We start from the raw sequence: 17,145 nt of genomic DNA, 5'->3' as shown, positions 1-17,145 counted from the left end.
GCAGTTACAATTACTAACTGCCGATGATTATATGGAGTCAATGCTGGGAAACACCTATCCAAAAATCACCCAAAAAACATACTTAAAAAGCCCCAATTGCTTAGATATCGCATATGAAGCGTTAGGAAGACCTGATGAACAGATACTGTGACTGGCGAGTCTGTACGATAAAACATGTGTCTGTACGGGCGATTTACAAATCAGGTACGAGCTTCAGGGGAGACGTGGCTTTGGAGGGAGATTTAACATTGAAGCGGATGGCAGAGCGAGGTGGACTTGCTCTCACATTCAGTCCGATTACGAGACGTCTGAATGTGTTGGATTCCTATCGACCGCAGTTTATGACAGAAGACAAGATTTCCAACGTTTTGAGCTATAAATTATGCCCAAAGAGTACACGGTACGGAGTTTACGGCAAATTTAAAAAAAAAAAATCTTCAAGATCTGACGTGGGTCTGCCCTCTAACATGACATCACGTGCTCTGAGCTCCGCAACACACACTCATGCAAAAGAGAGAAAAGGCGGCAAAAAAACATAAAACTAAAACGCTGACAATTATGACAGTATAAAATATATCAATAAGTGGAGATATACGGTAATAGCTGAAAGTTTTGGCAACATTTTAAACTTGGAATGGTGTCTCTAGCTGAAAGCATGGCAGAGCCTTAGGCTTTTGGAGCTGAAGAAGTTTAAGCGGATTTTAAAACGTTTTTCCATTGGAAACCATTCATTTTTATTTTCATAAAAAGTTTAATAATTTAAATATTTGAAAAAATATGAAAAATGTAAAAGCGTAGAATAATAGCTGAACGTTTTGTCAACATTTGAAATTTGAAATTGTGTCTCTAGCTGAACGTATGAAGAACCTGTAAACGTTTGAAGTTGAAGATGATTTGAAGATTTCCCCATTGGGTCCCATTTTAAAAAAAATCATAAAAAGTTTAATAATTTAAAAATTTGAAAAGTCTGAAATTTGAAAAGGAAGTTGCACACGTGTGCTTAAGAAGCTGAATATTTGAATAATTGAACTTTTTTCTGTAGCTGAAAATATGAAGGAGTTGAAGAAGTCCAAAATACGTACGGAAGAAATAGAAGAATAATAATAATAAGTTTTTTAAAGATTCGAAGAACAATAGTTGGAATGCTCGAAGCATTCCAACTAATAATAAGTTTTTTAAAGATTCGAAGAACAATAGTTGGAATGCTCGAAGCATTCCAACTAATAAGTTTTTTAAAGATTCGAAGAACAATAGTTGGAATGCTCGAAGCATTCCAACTAATAAGCCTGCAGGAGAACATGAAGTGTGCTTCCAGCATGGGGTCTATGACCCCATGCGGCTGAAGCCACACTTAATAAATATATATATATATATATGATTTTTTGCCATTTATATATATATATATTAGAGCTGTGAAAAACAACGCGTTAATGAATTGGGATTAAATTACAGGATTACTGCCTTAATTTTTTTACGCATGCGCAGAATGAGCTTCCAATATACCTATTTAACTATTTCCGCTCTAACGCAGTCAGACGTAGATGTCAGATGTTCACTCGTGAAGACGTTGTTGTTTCACCAGCACATCCAGCTAAAGCTGAATTATACTTCTACAGATTACTTCTGCAGATTGGGATTGACGGACTCGTTTTGATTTTTAGTTCCCCTGCGTTTTCCATACGCCAGAACAGCAGGTGGCGCAACGACCGTTTAAGACTCGACCTGCACACCGACGTTCACGATATCTCCCTCCAGGAATTTACCTCTATCTGCGTGTCCTTATACTCCGTCAGATGGGTTATATAAATGCTCATATTTGTGGACCTCTTCAGCCAAACCGTCTTCAACGGGATCCATTGTTTGTGTTTCTGCTGTGGCTTTTAAAAACAGTGGTATTACGCTATGAAACCGGAAATGCGAGAATCAGAAAGGATGTGGTTAGCGGACCAATCACAGCCTTGTGGGCTTGCGTAGCTTTGACGGATAGTCAGAAATTTGGGGTGACGCACGCAAGCACGCAAAATGGCCGATTTGACCACGCAAGGTCGGCCATGCATGTCTTACGTACTTGCGTCTCTGCGTAAAACCCGAGTATAAATCAGCCTTTAACATCTCAACGCGCAGCATGTTGGTCGGCAAAGGGGCGTTCAAGAGGAATGCGTCAAACCAGCCTCACTGAACAACAAAGACCCCTCACTAAGTCTGCCTGAGACAAGCTGAGTAGCACAGTTGCGGAATTAATATTGTTGAGGATGAGGGGTTCACCAAAGGTTTGCGAGTGGCAACGGGCAAGCATTAAAGCACCGCAAAGACACACAATCATGACACAAATCCACGCGCTGTATAAAGCTGGATAGAACAAAACGGAAAATGACTTGGCTGCTACGGATCATGTGGCGCTGACAGGATCAATTCTGTGAGTAATGAGAATTACCTGGTGACCAGACGTCCTCTTTTTACTGGACATGTCCTCTTTTCCAGACCTAAATATGCGTCCGGCAGGGATTCCAAAAACGTCCGGGATTTTGCCTCGTGTGATATGTTTCTCTGGGTCTTTCACAAACTAGTTATTACGCCCTTAAAAGTTTTGAAACGGTATCTTACGATCCACCTTCTTGCGCGAGCTCTGACTGTAGAGAGAACTGTCATTGGTCGACAGATCTCAGGGTTGCCGGATGCACGATATTGATCCTCCAAATACAACCATGTTGAGCCTTTGGTACGATACTACGCCATCACCAATCTAGCAACACTGAGCACCTCGTCACCTCCACTCGAGACGAATATCCTGTTACGCTCTGAAGAAACTAGTTCGGCATAAAACATCGCCGCATCAATAATCAACTGGAATTTCAGCGACAAACTTTTTTTTTGGTAGTTTAGCATTGTAGCAGACCCTAGCCGGATATTGGTAATAGGTACTGATGATTTTCGACTCAGCTTGATTGATGAATATAAGTTTTATTCATCTCTCCCGTTTCTGTCAGTCCTTCCAAAATCAACGTAAGAGCTACAAAACACAAAACAAAAATTAGCTCTTAAAAATGTCAAAAAGTTTCCTAACATTAACATCATAATACATACATTAAATCACACAAGTTAACTAAAACAGTCACACAACATATAATAAAACCAAAATAAATCGTAAAGTACCTTGTTCCCATTCCAGCTAGGCGCTTTGCCGTTAATACATTGTCCTTTTAAATTCATACAAAGTTACTTTTACGACACTCCGTCATTTTTGACGCGCTTCAAAAATGGAATCAAGTTACAACCGTTACATGTACTTCCGGTATCGCCAGAAGGCCTTCAAAATAAAAGCACCCGAAAAATACAACGACACTTACAAATAAAAGCTTTTAAAAAAATAACCACCCTATTAAATAACCTGTTCAGGGTCAGTTACAAGCATGACGTTTCTATGAGCTAAAGATCGCGGAGATGCTCGACTGTGGAGCGGGATGAAACGGTAACGGGGTTCACCTCACGGCCTATAGTTGCATTGTTTACAACAGCAGCCCAATGTATAAATAACAATGTGAAACCTGTGATTAATCTGATTAAAAATGTTAATCATTTCACAGCCCTAATATATATATATATATATATATATATATATATATATATATATATATATATATATATATATATATATATACTAGGTTGAGGGTTAGATTTGAGTATTAAGTAGCCATTGTAATAACACTGACTAGCTGTAGTAGAAGTAGTAGTAGTGCAAGTGGTAGTAGTATTAGTTGCAGTAGAGCATGTGAAGTTGCAGCAGTAGTATTAGGTTTAGTTATACAACTAACTCCATGTTTTGCACTGTGGTCTGGTAGATAGGACGAGCAGTGAATTGATGCAGCTGTTTGTTGTTGTCTGTGCAGCACTCTGGCTCTGACCCGTATCAGTTCAGAGGATGAGGCCATCTACCAGTGCATCGCAGAGAACAGCGCCGGCACCAACCAAGCCAGCGCTCGTCTTGCTGTGGCCATGCAGGCTAAAGACTTGCCGGCCACCCCCCAGGGCCTTGCTGCTAGCGCGCTGTCCACCAACACCCTGCAGATCACATGGAGTCAGCCATCGGACACCATCACTGACAGCATCATCGGATATGTCCTGCACATCCGCAAGATAGGAGGTAAGTGTCACACACACACACACACACACACACACACACACACACACACACACACACACACACACACACACACACACACACACACTCATAATGCAGCAAGAGTCTCTGAGAAAGATGTCATAAAAATGTTTATTTAAAATATTAACTCAATCTGTGTGTGTGTCTGTGGGTGATTCAGAACCTGACAGTCTGGAGCTGCAGGAAGCCATCAGTAAAAGTACCTTCAAGCATGATGTGACCAACCTGGAAGCAGCCACCACCTACTCCCTCTCCCTGAAGGCCTACTCTCCTCACGGAGCCAGCCAGCAGTCCCACACCGTAGTGACTACAACACTTGGGGGCGGTAAGAGCATGAAGCACTGAAGGAACCGTGAGAGGTTCATTCCTGCTCTGCTTCCTTATTCATGTTGAGCATTCACTTTTACATCACAGCGAATCATATTGGTCATAATCCAAAAGATGAGAGAAAAACAAAACATTATTTATGTCTTTACGTTTTTCCCTGATCTGTGCTTTTTCATACTTTGTCGTCTTTGTTGTGCTAAATCCACTTCCTGTCAGCTGCTGCTCAACCAAAGTTCTCATTATCTTTGTTTCTGTCTAGTCTACATCAGTTTGTTTCTTTCTGTCTCCGCTCTATGTCCAGTGCCGACCTCTCCCACCTTCTTCACCAAGGTGGTGAACTCCAGCGCCGTGCAGGTGCTCTGGGAGCTCCCCAGTAAGGCCGGCAAGGCTGAGGGCTTCAGGCTGTCCTACCGCAGGGTCCCCAATGCCGAATTTCAGAGGCCCATACAGCTGCCCTCTCAGATCAACGCCCACACCATCTCTAAGCTGGGTGAGTCTGTGTGGAGATGTCTTCACCCCATCTCAGTGTACATGGTGACACCTCCAGACGTAATGCCTGTAACCATAACAACACACGTATCTTCCCAATCTACAAGTAAAACCTCTCCCTAAAAATTTATTTACAAAATTAGAAAAGAATCTGTCACATAGATTATGTGCTGTGTGCATAATTAAAAGTCATAGTCCTAATTAGAGCTTCTTTTTTCCAATTTGACATATACCTACTATCTAAAGGTCAATCTTTTTTGCAGGTAAGTCCTGCTTTTTTCCACTTTTTGTGTACACTTATAAGCATGATCATGATAATGTATGACTACAAGTCAGGATAAGTGCTTATTGTTTGCTTTAGGTAACGTGGGAAACATAAAAACAATTATAGTTATTTCTAATTAGTGGCAAATACATAGATTTTATTCCAAACAATCTTGAGAAAACTATTAGAAACAATAGATATGGGAAATAAAGTAGGCTATGAGCACTTTAAAATAATCAATACACTATCTTACTTCTTAAGGTGCACTCTATGAAACCAAGTAAAAATAAGTCCTGACTTTGAGAAAACATCTCCCTGTTAAGCTGCGGTTGAATACTAGAAGGCAGTGACGTGCAGTAAGGGTTGGAGTTGGGGAGGCACTGACTCACAAGTGAGATTTACAAACATATAGGATGCCAATAGAATAGGATGGGAGAATAGGAGCGTTTGAATATGTTTCACGTGAGTGTCAGCTGCAACTGACAACCCGACTTAGAGAAGACTGGACCTGGCGTGACGGGGGCCGTTACCGTCCCGGACCCGGTGCGACACGGGTCGTTACCAGCACCTTTGGGCATTGGGTCTATAGACCGGCCCCATCATCGGCCTCACACCGCCCATTTTCTTTTCCCTCCGCGGAGTTTAGAAATTCAAATATGCTTGAATTCAGCGGGAATACGAGTAAACAATAACACAAGCACACGATTATAAACTTATTTGTAATAAACGATAAAACTAACATAAGCGTATAAGCAACGTATTCGTAACACGTCAAACACGTAATCAGGGAGAGAATACGTTTCTGTATTAGTTCTGGGGATTTGTAGGAGACAGGGTTGGTATATTGCAGTATATCTTACTTTTACTGGCAAGTAATCCTCAAATCCTCCATTTTCAGGGCGAGAAATTACAGCTGCCAGCTAAACTCTAGCGTTGCATTTCTTATTGTGGTCGTGGAGGTTTTTAGTTGGAATGCTTCAGCATTCCAACTAATGCTTCAGCATTCCAACAGCATGGAATGCTTCAGCATTCCAACTATTGTTCTTCAAATCTTTTAAAAACTTAAACTTCTTCTTATTCTATTTCTTCCGTACGTATTTTGGACCTCTTCAGCTCCTCCATATTTAATATTCAGCTTCTTAAGGACACGATTGCAACTTCCTTTTCAAATTTCAGACTTTTCAAATTTTTGAATTATTAAGCTTTTCATGATATTTTTTATAATGGGACCCAATGAGGAAATCTTCAAATCATCTTCAACTTCAAACGTTTACAGGTTCTTCATACGTTCAGCTAGAGAGACAATTTCAAATTTCAAATGTTGACAAAACGTTCAACTATTATTCTACGCTTTTAAATTTTTCATATTTTTTCAAATATTCAAATAATTAAGCTTTTTATGAAAATAAAAATGAGTGGTTTCCAATGAAAAATATTTTAAAATCCGCTTAAACTTCTTCAACTGCAAAAGGTAAACATAACATGCTCTGCCATGCTTTCAGCTAAAGACACCATTCCAAGTTTAAAATGTTGACAAAACGTTCAGGTATTACCACATATCTCCCTTATTGATATCTTTTATACAGTCATAATTGTCTGCGTTTTAGTTTTTTGTTTTTTTGCCACCTTTTTTCTCTTTTACATTGGTGTGTATTGGGCCACTTAGAGCGCATTATGTCAAACTCAGAGTGCACAAAGAAGTCAGATCTTGTAGAATTTTCTTTTTTTTAATTTGCCATTAACTCCGTACCGTATACTCTTTGGGCATAATTTATAGCTCAAAACGTTGGAAATCTTGTCTACTGTCATAAACTGCAGTTGATAGGAATCCAACAGATTCAGACATCTTGTAATTGGACTGAATGTGAGAGGAAGTCCACCTCGCTCTGCCATCCGCCGCCATGTTAAATCTCCCTCCAAAGCCACGTCTCCCCTGAAGCTCATACCTGATTTGTAAATCGCCCGTACAGACTCATGTTTTATCGTACAGACTCACCAGTCACAGTATCTGTTAATCAAGTCATCCTAACGCGATATTGAAGCAATAGGGGCTTTTAAAGTATGTTTTTTGGGTGATTTTTCGATAGGTGTTCCCCAGCATTTACTCTATGTAACTGCCGATAACTGCCGATGTTTGGATTCATCACCATGGCAACCTTTGACATGAGGGCAGTTTAACAGACACTTACACACGCACACACGCACAGGACTTCTGTCTCTGTCTCTCCCTCTCTCCCTCTCTCTCTCTCTCTCTCTCTCTCTCTCTCTCTCTCTCTCTATCTCTCTCGCCCTCCCTTCTTCTCTCCCTCCCTCCCTCCCTCTCTCCATCTGTTCATACATATATTCCACTATTTTCATATATATTCAATTGTTTTCATATATGTTTTGTTATTTTCAAATATATTCATCTTTTTCTTAAGCTTTTTTAAGCTTTATTCAACTATATTTCACTATGTTCAGTATTTAGATGATGCAGTTTTCCTTTCAACTTTTCCAATTACACATTTAAACAACAAGGATTTTCAACAGTTCAGTTTAATGCTTTTAGGCTTCAACACTTTTCATCAGGTAGTTTTCTATATATGTTCATATATATTTCACTACTTTCATATATATTCAGCTGTTTTGATAAATATTCCACTATTTTAATATATATATTCAGCTGTTTTCATATATATTCAGCTGCTTTGTTATTTTCATATATATTCAGCTTTTTAAAGCTTTTTTTTTAAGCTTTATTCAACTATATTTCACTATGTTCAGCTATATTCATCAATTTCTTTAAAATATTTCAGCTTTATGCTTCAGCTTTTTGCATTCCAACGCATTTTCCACAGGAAATGCAATTTCTAGTTTTTCTTCTTTTACACACTTTTAGAGTTCACCGGACAGCGGGCTCACTATCGCCCCCTTCCTTGAGGCACAGGTACTGGCTGCTTCACGGCGAGCAATTTCTCCGTGGATTCATGTCAGATCAATAAGACGTAAATAATATTACACACATATGTGAAATACATGACTGAACACCATGGAAATTAGGACGTATAATAAAGGTATCCTTAACCATTATATTGGAAACATACACAGAAATGGGAACAAGCACGCGCCATTTGCACGCGCTCAGTCCAGTTTGTGAGTGATTGCGCAATCTGAGGTGAGGCACAACTCGTCTGTGCCTCACCTCTCGTCTCGGTTGTATTGTGAACAGGAAATACAGAATTTCCCCGATTTTGACGATAAAAATGGTCAAAATACATTAGGAACCACACCAAAATCATAGACGAGAGGACAAATATTAATACTTATGTTATTTTATTATTTCCTTTCTTTTTCTTCTCATGATGACAGGGGAGGCACAGCCTCACCTGCCTCCCCTAACTGCACGTCACTACAAGAAGGTTATTGACAGACGGGGCCTCCAGGTGTACTTGAACAAGTCTGTCTGTCAACCTGACAGCTGATGTCCAAACTGAGGAGAATTCACTGAACACACATTCACAACAGTAGTGCTGCGAATGATAATCATGTTTCATGTGTCGCATGAATAGTCATGCGACTTTATTACAGAGGAACTAGTACCTCTTGAGTTCATCATCTAACAGCCCTGGATGTAATTGCAGTTAGAAGTGTGGCCCCATGGATCAATCATAATGAATTAGTCACAACAGGCAGCGTACGGTTGGGGTTTTAAGAAATAGATGCTAACGATCATGTCTGTCGAATAGGCGGTTCCACTGATTGAATCAGTTCGATTCACAGCATGAAAAACAATCAGCAATAGTCTGAATGGATTATCTTGATATAACAAGACGTTGTAAGATCCAGAAAGCCAAGAAGATATGACCTAGAGAACAATTAAATGTAATGCAGGAACGAGCCGATGTGGTGTAAAACGGACGCAGTTAGGATTTGTCGGATTGTCACGTTTCTTAGTACAATGTCAAGATTTCCAATAATGAACTGTAGAGGACTCAATAATAGTCTGCAGTTTCTCCAGTATTCCAACTGATTTTATAGCCGTGTGTAGATTTGTAGGGAGCTGAATAGATTGTGCTGAAAAAAACTAAACAATCATTTCCTTTTTAAAACATTGTTTCAAACTCCTCTGTTTCAGAATCTAGTGCAGTGTATGAAATCAAGCTGGTGGCCTACAATGGAAACGGAGAGAGTGACTGCTTCAAGAGATTGGTGTCGCTGGCAGAGGAAGGCGTGAGGGACCAAGCCACTGGTCAGTTTGATCCTGGACCGTGTCCAAGAACCGCTTTCAGCCGGTTCTCTGATAAAACCTGTGAATGTTGTGAAAGAGTGCACAACACCAGAAAGGTCACATCTGAATGAGTAATTCTGTATTTTTCAACATTTGACGGTCTATAATGAGAGTTCTGTTGAAAGAACATAATCTAGGTCTCCAAAGTAGAACTGCTGATCATCTCCATAATTCTGAGCTCATCCTCAAAAAAAAAAACATTGAAGTATAAGATAATTGATCTTTTGTCATATTATACCTGGGCAAAATCAAAAATACATTCATGGTATAGGATGAATATATCTTAAAACATGTTGGCTGATAGACAGATAGCTCTCATACTGAAATGGCTGCAGGAAAACATCCAAAGGACCACCAGATGGCAAACATCAATTAAATGAATTGTATGAAGTGTTTGACCCTTGTCTTAGGACTATAATAGCAGCAATATGTTGAACACTACTGAAAAAAATAACCATTTCTATGTATCTCTGTCTTTTCCATTCTGATGGAAGGATGTTCTTCATTAATGCTGGCTTTGTTTCCAGAAGGGAATAGTCTATGTCAGTGCAGAGATGGAGAGGCCTCTCTTGGCAGCATTGTCATTGGCATCCATATAGGCACCGCCTGTATCATCTTCTGCGTTCTCTTCCTCATGTTTGGTTACCGTCGCAGGTAAGTGCCAATGCACTGTTCATCCTTTTTTACATGTTTATTAGTATTAACCCAATGAACTAAGTATCACGTGTACTGTCACGATGCAAACATGGACCAGGCATCTTCATTGATTCATTGGACTTGCTGTTGGAAATTCGGCACTGTTAGAAAAATTCACCCAACATCTTGGAGTAAAATCATTAAAACAAGTACATGTATTCTTCTTCGAAGGAGCAGAGACAGAGATACAATGTGTTACTTTACTATTTGCATATCCAAGTCTGCTCATCGTGACCCACTAACAAAAACCCTCATGACGTCTTCGGCCTAATCGTGAACCTTCCCCCACCCGTCATCCCATAGAGTGGTTTTCAAGAAATGGTCATATGATAACCAAGAACCTGCATGATCTTTTAGACAGAAACCTACAGATTCCCCAGTCTCATGGCTATCAGGACACGTGCCAAGATTGTGTTAAAGATTAAACAGAGACAGTTCAATGAGAAGTCTAAATATAACAGTGAAACAGTAACTAATTAAGATTAAATACGTTTTTCTTCTAACATGCACCTTTATGAATTATTCTTTAGCTATGCTAATGTAAAGTTGTGCAGAATGCATATTCATAGTTGGAATCTCTTTGCAGTCTGTTTTGCAGTAAAGGGACTCAGGACAGCTGGTCTATACCGAGGGACAACACAGGACACAATGGTGCGCTTAAAGATGGAGCAAACCGGCCCGGTGGGGAGCTAACACCCCAGGTACTTACTCAGGTTATGCTGGTCACAGTTTTGTTTCGACTTTCGAAAATAATGTAAAGTACAATTTAGAAGGCAGGACTCAGATTCACAGCCTGATATAATTTAAAAAACAACACACAATTTCATACTCTAATGATCATAGAATTGTGGTTTTAATTGTTTCAATGAGGACATTTTTGCCCTTAAGGGTCTGAGTGTCTGTATTTTGGCTACACAGATTATTATAGATTATAAGAACTAAAGTTGAACTGTCTAATCTCGAAGAAAAAATGAATTATTTCAGATGCATTCGCACATCAAAGTGATTGTACCACGGACTTAAGGTTAAAAATATATTTTAAATGATAGTAATAATAGCTGAGACAAATAGAGCTCCTATAAACACAGACTTTACGGTAAGTAGAACTAGGCTTCACAGATGAATGCAAGAATTGTTTAATAGTCTCATTGTGACATGGGTAACTCCAGTGGCACTTTGATGCATTGCTTGTGCATGTCATAAATAATGCCATATTTCTATGATATCTGATTCCTTGTTCTCTCTTGTCTCCTTCCTGTCATGCTCTTCCTGTGAGCAGATGGTCTGTCCAGCGCAGTACCAGGTTGTCATTGAGCAGCACATGTCTGGTTTGCCTGGCACAGACACTGGCTAACACTGTTCACTATTATCAACACCCACATTCCCGTCCTCCCCGCAGTCTGCTACTCACTTAGGGAACCAATGCCTCCCATTAATGAGCACCTTTTGTGCCCTTTGATAGGCATCAGTCATATGTTTAGTCTACCCAAAACCTACTGCTAGTAACCTGAAAGTAGCTTACACAAAACTGACAGACTGCTTACAGAGCTAGGGTACATCCTGTTCTTTGCCCCCTCACCCCACCCTCATCCTCCACCCCTACCTCAAACCAAAGCGTATTGCCTTTATTGCCTGCGCACATGCATATGTGCATGTAGAAAAAGCCTTCTCAAGAGCATTGCCACACTAGATGTAGTGTACACCACTATTAGTCATCGCTTTTCCAGTAGGATTCTGTTCCATAACCAAAATATTATATTCCTCAGATCTCCTCTGGTAAACTGACTTCTGAAGATGTGCACTGCGATCTTAAAACCCCAAATGAAGACATTTATAGTGACAGAACTCTTGACTTTGCCTTCAGTTCCTCTGCAATAAGAAAGGGAAAAAAACACAGTGGCCTTTACGAACGCCTTATGAAGGTGATATGAATTGATTGTCTATCACCGTATGAGCCATTTAGAGGAACCATGTAAACAGGCATTCTTCACTCCTCAGCCAAAAGCTGCACTCTTCCAAAGAAAGCTACCTCAGTCTAACAGGAGCTATAGTTGAGGCCAATTTTAGCCTGATTATGCTGCTCTTGCTAGCCTACCTCAACCAAAAAATAGGGAACCTCTTTCCCTTAAGCACCTATTTCCTTGACCACTGCTAGTGAACTGTGCCAGTCACCAACCATAGGTGAACCTAGCCAGTCCGGCAAGTGCTCACCAGGACCACAACCAGGGAAAGCAAAACCGTGGCAGAGCCTGAATTAAGCCTTACTGTACCGGAGATCGACAAGAGCCTTAACAACCTCCTGTTCAAGCCAGGTAACCTTTTGTTTCTGTCAACATGTCCGGTTTGGCTGTAAATCTTCAACTTTTCTGATCTGACATCAGAAGACACAAAGGAGACCATGTAGTGCTGTCTTCTTGATTTTTATTACTTCATTATGTGGCTATCTATGACTTTTAAATACCCACACGTGTCTTTTTTCAAGAAGATATTTGTGCAAAAAATGTGAACTAATGAATGCTTTATAAGCCTTTTTTCCTATGAAGACCATCAAAGAAAATAAGTTCAAACAAACAGGGTGCTTGTTTGAGCTCTACAAACCTGATGGCAAGCTGAAGCCAAAAATGACTGTTTGAGGCCAGCTGTCAACTCTCTCGGACCTCGAAGACTGAGTTGGTGGCGGACGTTCTAAGGTGATACTTGCCTGAATGCACGGACGAGGCTTGTGTTTCACCCTGTCAGCCTATCCAAAAAGTTCTTGTATGAAAACCAAGCTGAATGATACCCAAAGATGTAAACATTTTCATGGTTTTCTTTATTTTCCTTTAAATAATTATTTTAAGAGATTTTACTCAGAATTATTTGGATTGTTCCACTTTGAAAGAGGCCACCTGTGTAAAGTGCTTCAACTGAACCAAGCCAAAACAAATTCATGATTTTTTTTATAATTTTAAAAACAATTTTTTTTTAATCTTTCTTTTTAGTTTGGTCTTTGCAGGTGCACCCTTTAACATGGTACTGTTTATTTTGTTAGTGTTGAACAATTTTAACTTTGAAAGAGTAAACCAAATGAAGATGTCAGATATTTTTAAAGACTTTTTTAAAGTAGTTGAATGATTGCCAAATGAATAGCTAGCTTAAAGAAATATGTAACCAAATACCTCTACATTTTTAACTTTCAGAGTCTTTACCTTTACACTTCCTCGTACCCAAAGCACAGCAACATGCTTGTGAGTGTGATTATATATATAGCCATACATACATATATATATATATATATATATATATATATATATATATATATATATATATATATATATATATATATATATATGTATATATATATATATATGTATGTGTATATATATGTATGTGTATATATATATATGTGTGTGTATATATATATGTGTGTATATATATATATATATATATATATATATATATATATATATATATATATATGTATGTATATATATATATGTGTGTATATATATATATATATATATATATATATATATATATATATATATATATATGTGTATATATATACACACACACATATATATATATACACACATATATATATGTATATGTATATATATATATAAATGTATGGCTAGTAATAGGTGAACCTTGACAGCAGCAGCCTTGAGAAGAAACACAAGATGTTAACAGATCGTTTTAGATAGAAACAAGTGCAACACAACAATAAGATGTGGACTTTGATCAACAACCCTTTTTCTTTCTTCAAGTGATAACAAATAATATCTATTCCATTATCCAAACCGCTTATCCTATTTAGCGTTCAAGGGCGCTTGAGCCGATCCCAGCTGACATTGGGTGAAGACAGGTCTCCAGTTTATCGCAGGGAACATCTAGAGACATTCACATTCACACCTTCAGGCCATTCCTCTTGCTCTGAGGTGACAGTGCTAGCACGACCCCATCGTGCAGCCCGCAAATAATATCAATACATTTCAAAAACATTATTTTTCACTGAAAAGCAGAATGATTGATTGTACCTCAGCATTAAAAGTCCTCAAGGTTCACCTTTTATTTACGAGTGTTCTAGCTGCACTCAAAGAACAGTCGAACAATATACATTTTCTTTCTGACACAACTAAAAGCTGTTAAACCAATGCGATACCAAAAAGTGTATTTGATATGGATGGCCCACTTTTTGGGCAGTAATGTGTTTTTTGTAGTGTGATGTGTTTATCGGTCAAACTAATTTTAAAAATGGAATGCTTTTGTTCTGTTTGGGACCATTCATTTCCCTGCTTCTTTTCATTTGAGTATTTTGTTCTTCCTGCGTTGCACAGGAAAAGTTGACAAAGCAAATGTTAGCTTTTTTGAAAGTTTATTATTTGTTATTATTGTTAGATTGGATAAGGTTCATTACGATGATTTCAAATGTTTGATTTTTTTGACATGTGGATGATGTAATAATGATTGTTAGGATTATTTTGTGATGGCCTTTGAGCAAGTGATGAGAGTTTTCCAGGGACACTAAATTTAAGGCTGGTAACCCAAAATGAATAGCCAAACTAGAAGAAAAAGAACCACAAAAGCAGAAAAAAAAATTGTAGGAAAGTAGAAACTGGATGCGAGTATCATTGAGAACCAAAGCTTTAATAATTGAAGAAGTTTTCCACTGGTGTATTGGAGCCAACTAAAAAGCTAAAGCTTTATCCTGTGATGATTGAGGACACCCTTCATCTTTGCCCCAAATTAAAAAGTTTGGAGGTGAAGGACTGACTGTATGAGCTGCAGCTGGAAACAGAGACCAAGCTGTGACTTGGAAGGCTTTTTCAGTACATTTATTTTACATTCACCGCAAAATGGTGCTAAATGGTGTCAGTTCTTGAAAATGACAACAAAAAAAACATATAGTTTAAGTTTTATCGACCAAGGTTTGTCTGTCACTAATGCAATAGAGTGGAAGTGACTTATAGTTATACAATGTAAGAAATCAAAATTGTAAATTCATAAGATATACACACACATACTGTTAATCTTACTGTTGTAGATAAATCTGATTATGTTACTGTCATTACTTAGTCAGTTCACAGACCTATTTCACTATGTGGAAGCATTTTATCCTGTAACCACCCCTGAAACCACAAGTTAAATACCACAAGATATATTAAAAGTATATATGTATAAAAAATACACACACACACACACATATTATTTTTGTGATTTGTTTGAACTGACACTTTTATTTATTTTTTTCACACAGTAAAGGTAATAAAAAGACAACACTACAAACACTACAAAGTCCTAACAAATTAAATATTTATTGTCAATTGAATATCCTAATGTTACTTGGTGTCTAATAGCTTCAGTCTTCTTTGAAGCAAGATGTAGTTCCTGTTGATAGCTATAGACCAAATTACTTATTCACAATGTATGATAGTCGACAGGACACAGTATTTTCAGCTCAACAGCTTGGTCTCTGTGACTGCAGACTGCTCTAACTGAATGTTTGGACTTAACCCTGCTTTTTCTCCTTCCTCGATGATATTCCAACAACCCTAAAACCAAATAAAGAAAATTTTGGGAATTTAAGTTTGTGAATCTCTGTCAACTTTTGGTAGCCATATGTCCTGTGTCTGTGTCAAAAGAGTTTGTATTCACTGAATCCATGTAATGTATCATTTATGGTTCTTTTGTGAACTATTAACACTTTTTTGACACTTGATTCCTACTGTGGTAAGTTGGAAAGTTGCTTTGAGCAAAGGATTATGTATAGATTTGATTGCTATCATGACTGCAATCAAATGTACTCTAATTTGATAGTTCTTGTCATCTGAAAAACTAATGAAAATGTGCAAAGTTAAAAGACAGTTTGCAGAATCAAACCATTAAATTATAGCCATTTTGATTAAATGTTTATGAATACAGGTCATACATAAATGTTTTAATATGTTAAACACAAACGTACTGTACAGTTAAGATGTTTGGATGTGGTCAGAAATGTTTCGAACACATCCATATCAGTCACTACTTTGAAAACCGGATGTTGTGTCCCGGGGCTCTTTCCGCTCGTTTGAATATGTTTCACGTCAGTGTCAGCTGCAGCTGACAACCCGACTCAGAGAAGACCGGACTGTGGCTGTTACCGTTCCGGACCCGGCGGGGACGCGGGCCGTTACCGGCACCTTCGGGCAAGCGGCCTTCAGACCGACCCCGTTACCGGCTTCACACCGACCTTTTCTTTTCCTCTACTGGGCCGTTACCGGCACATCATCAACCTCACACCCGCGGCCAAGGCTCTTCAGACCGGCGCCGTTGTCAGCTTCACATCGCCCTTTTATTTTCCTCCGCCGGGCCGTTACCGGCACATCATCAACCTCACACCCGCGGCCAAGGATCTTCAGACCGGCCCCTTTACCGGCTTCACACCGCCCTTTTCTTTTTCTCTGCAAAGTTTAGAAATTCAAATATGCTTAAATCCAGCAGGAAAGCAAGAAAACAATAACACAAGCACACAATTATAAACGTATTTGTAATAAAAAATAAAAAATAAAATGCGTGTATAAGCAACGTATATGCATATAATCAACGTGTTTGTAATACGTTGATCACCGACGCATTTGTAATACGTCAAACACCAACGTAATCAGGGTGAAAATACGTTTCTATAGTCAACGTAATTGAAGATGCAGTTTAGTTCTGGGGGAACGTAATTTGTAGGAGACAGGGTTGGTGTATGTACTTCAAGAAAAAGGCTAGAAAGCAATAGAACTTTTAATACAAACACAAAATTGAATGCAAAACATGTCATAAGACAAAATATAGATTTGCAAGGTCAAAAAAACAACCAATTAAGCAAATCATATTTTTATAACTGAGTCCAAACCGATCCTAACACAAAGGTCAATTTCAACCAGAGCATTTTATAAATTAGTGAAACTTTTTTTTAAATTTTATATTGTTGAA

The 17,145-nt window shown here is 38.5% G+C and overlaps 1 protein-coding gene across 1 annotated transcript in view; it reads left to right on the top strand.

Annotated features, from left to right (window-relative positions):
• si:ch211-57n23.4 (immunoglobulin superfamily DCC subclass member 3) overlaps positions 1-11,604 on the top strand; it is a 53,404-nt gene extending 41,800 nt beyond the window's left edge. Inside the window, exons 8-14 of the mRNA XM_068576020.1 lie at positions 3,888-4,141; positions 4,320-4,484; positions 4,788-4,976; positions 9,355-9,468; positions 10,035-10,161; positions 10,790-10,904; positions 11,483-11,604. Of these exons, the coding sequence (XP_068432121.1) occupies positions 3,888-4,141; positions 4,320-4,484; positions 4,788-4,976; positions 9,355-9,468; positions 10,035-10,161; positions 10,790-10,904; positions 11,483-11,557 (1,039 nt within the window). The 3' untranslated portion in view covers positions 11,558-11,604. The remainder of the gene's footprint in view (positions 1-3,887; positions 4,142-4,319; positions 4,485-4,787; positions 4,977-9,354; positions 9,469-10,034; positions 10,162-10,789; positions 10,905-11,482) is intronic.
• The last annotated feature ends 5,541 nt before the right edge of the window (positions 11,605-17,145 follow it).

This window comes from Clinocottus analis, unplaced genomic scaffold, assembly GCF_023055335.1.
Source record: "Clinocottus analis isolate CAN_PGR_092001 unplaced genomic scaffold, fCliAna1.0.p SCAF_14, whole genome shotgun sequence".
Lineage (NCBI taxonomy): Eukaryota > Metazoa > Chordata > Actinopteri > Perciformes > Cottidae > Clinocottus > Clinocottus analis.
The sequence above is the reverse complement of the archived record's forward strand: the minus strand, read 5'-3'. Positions and strand labels throughout refer to the sequence as shown.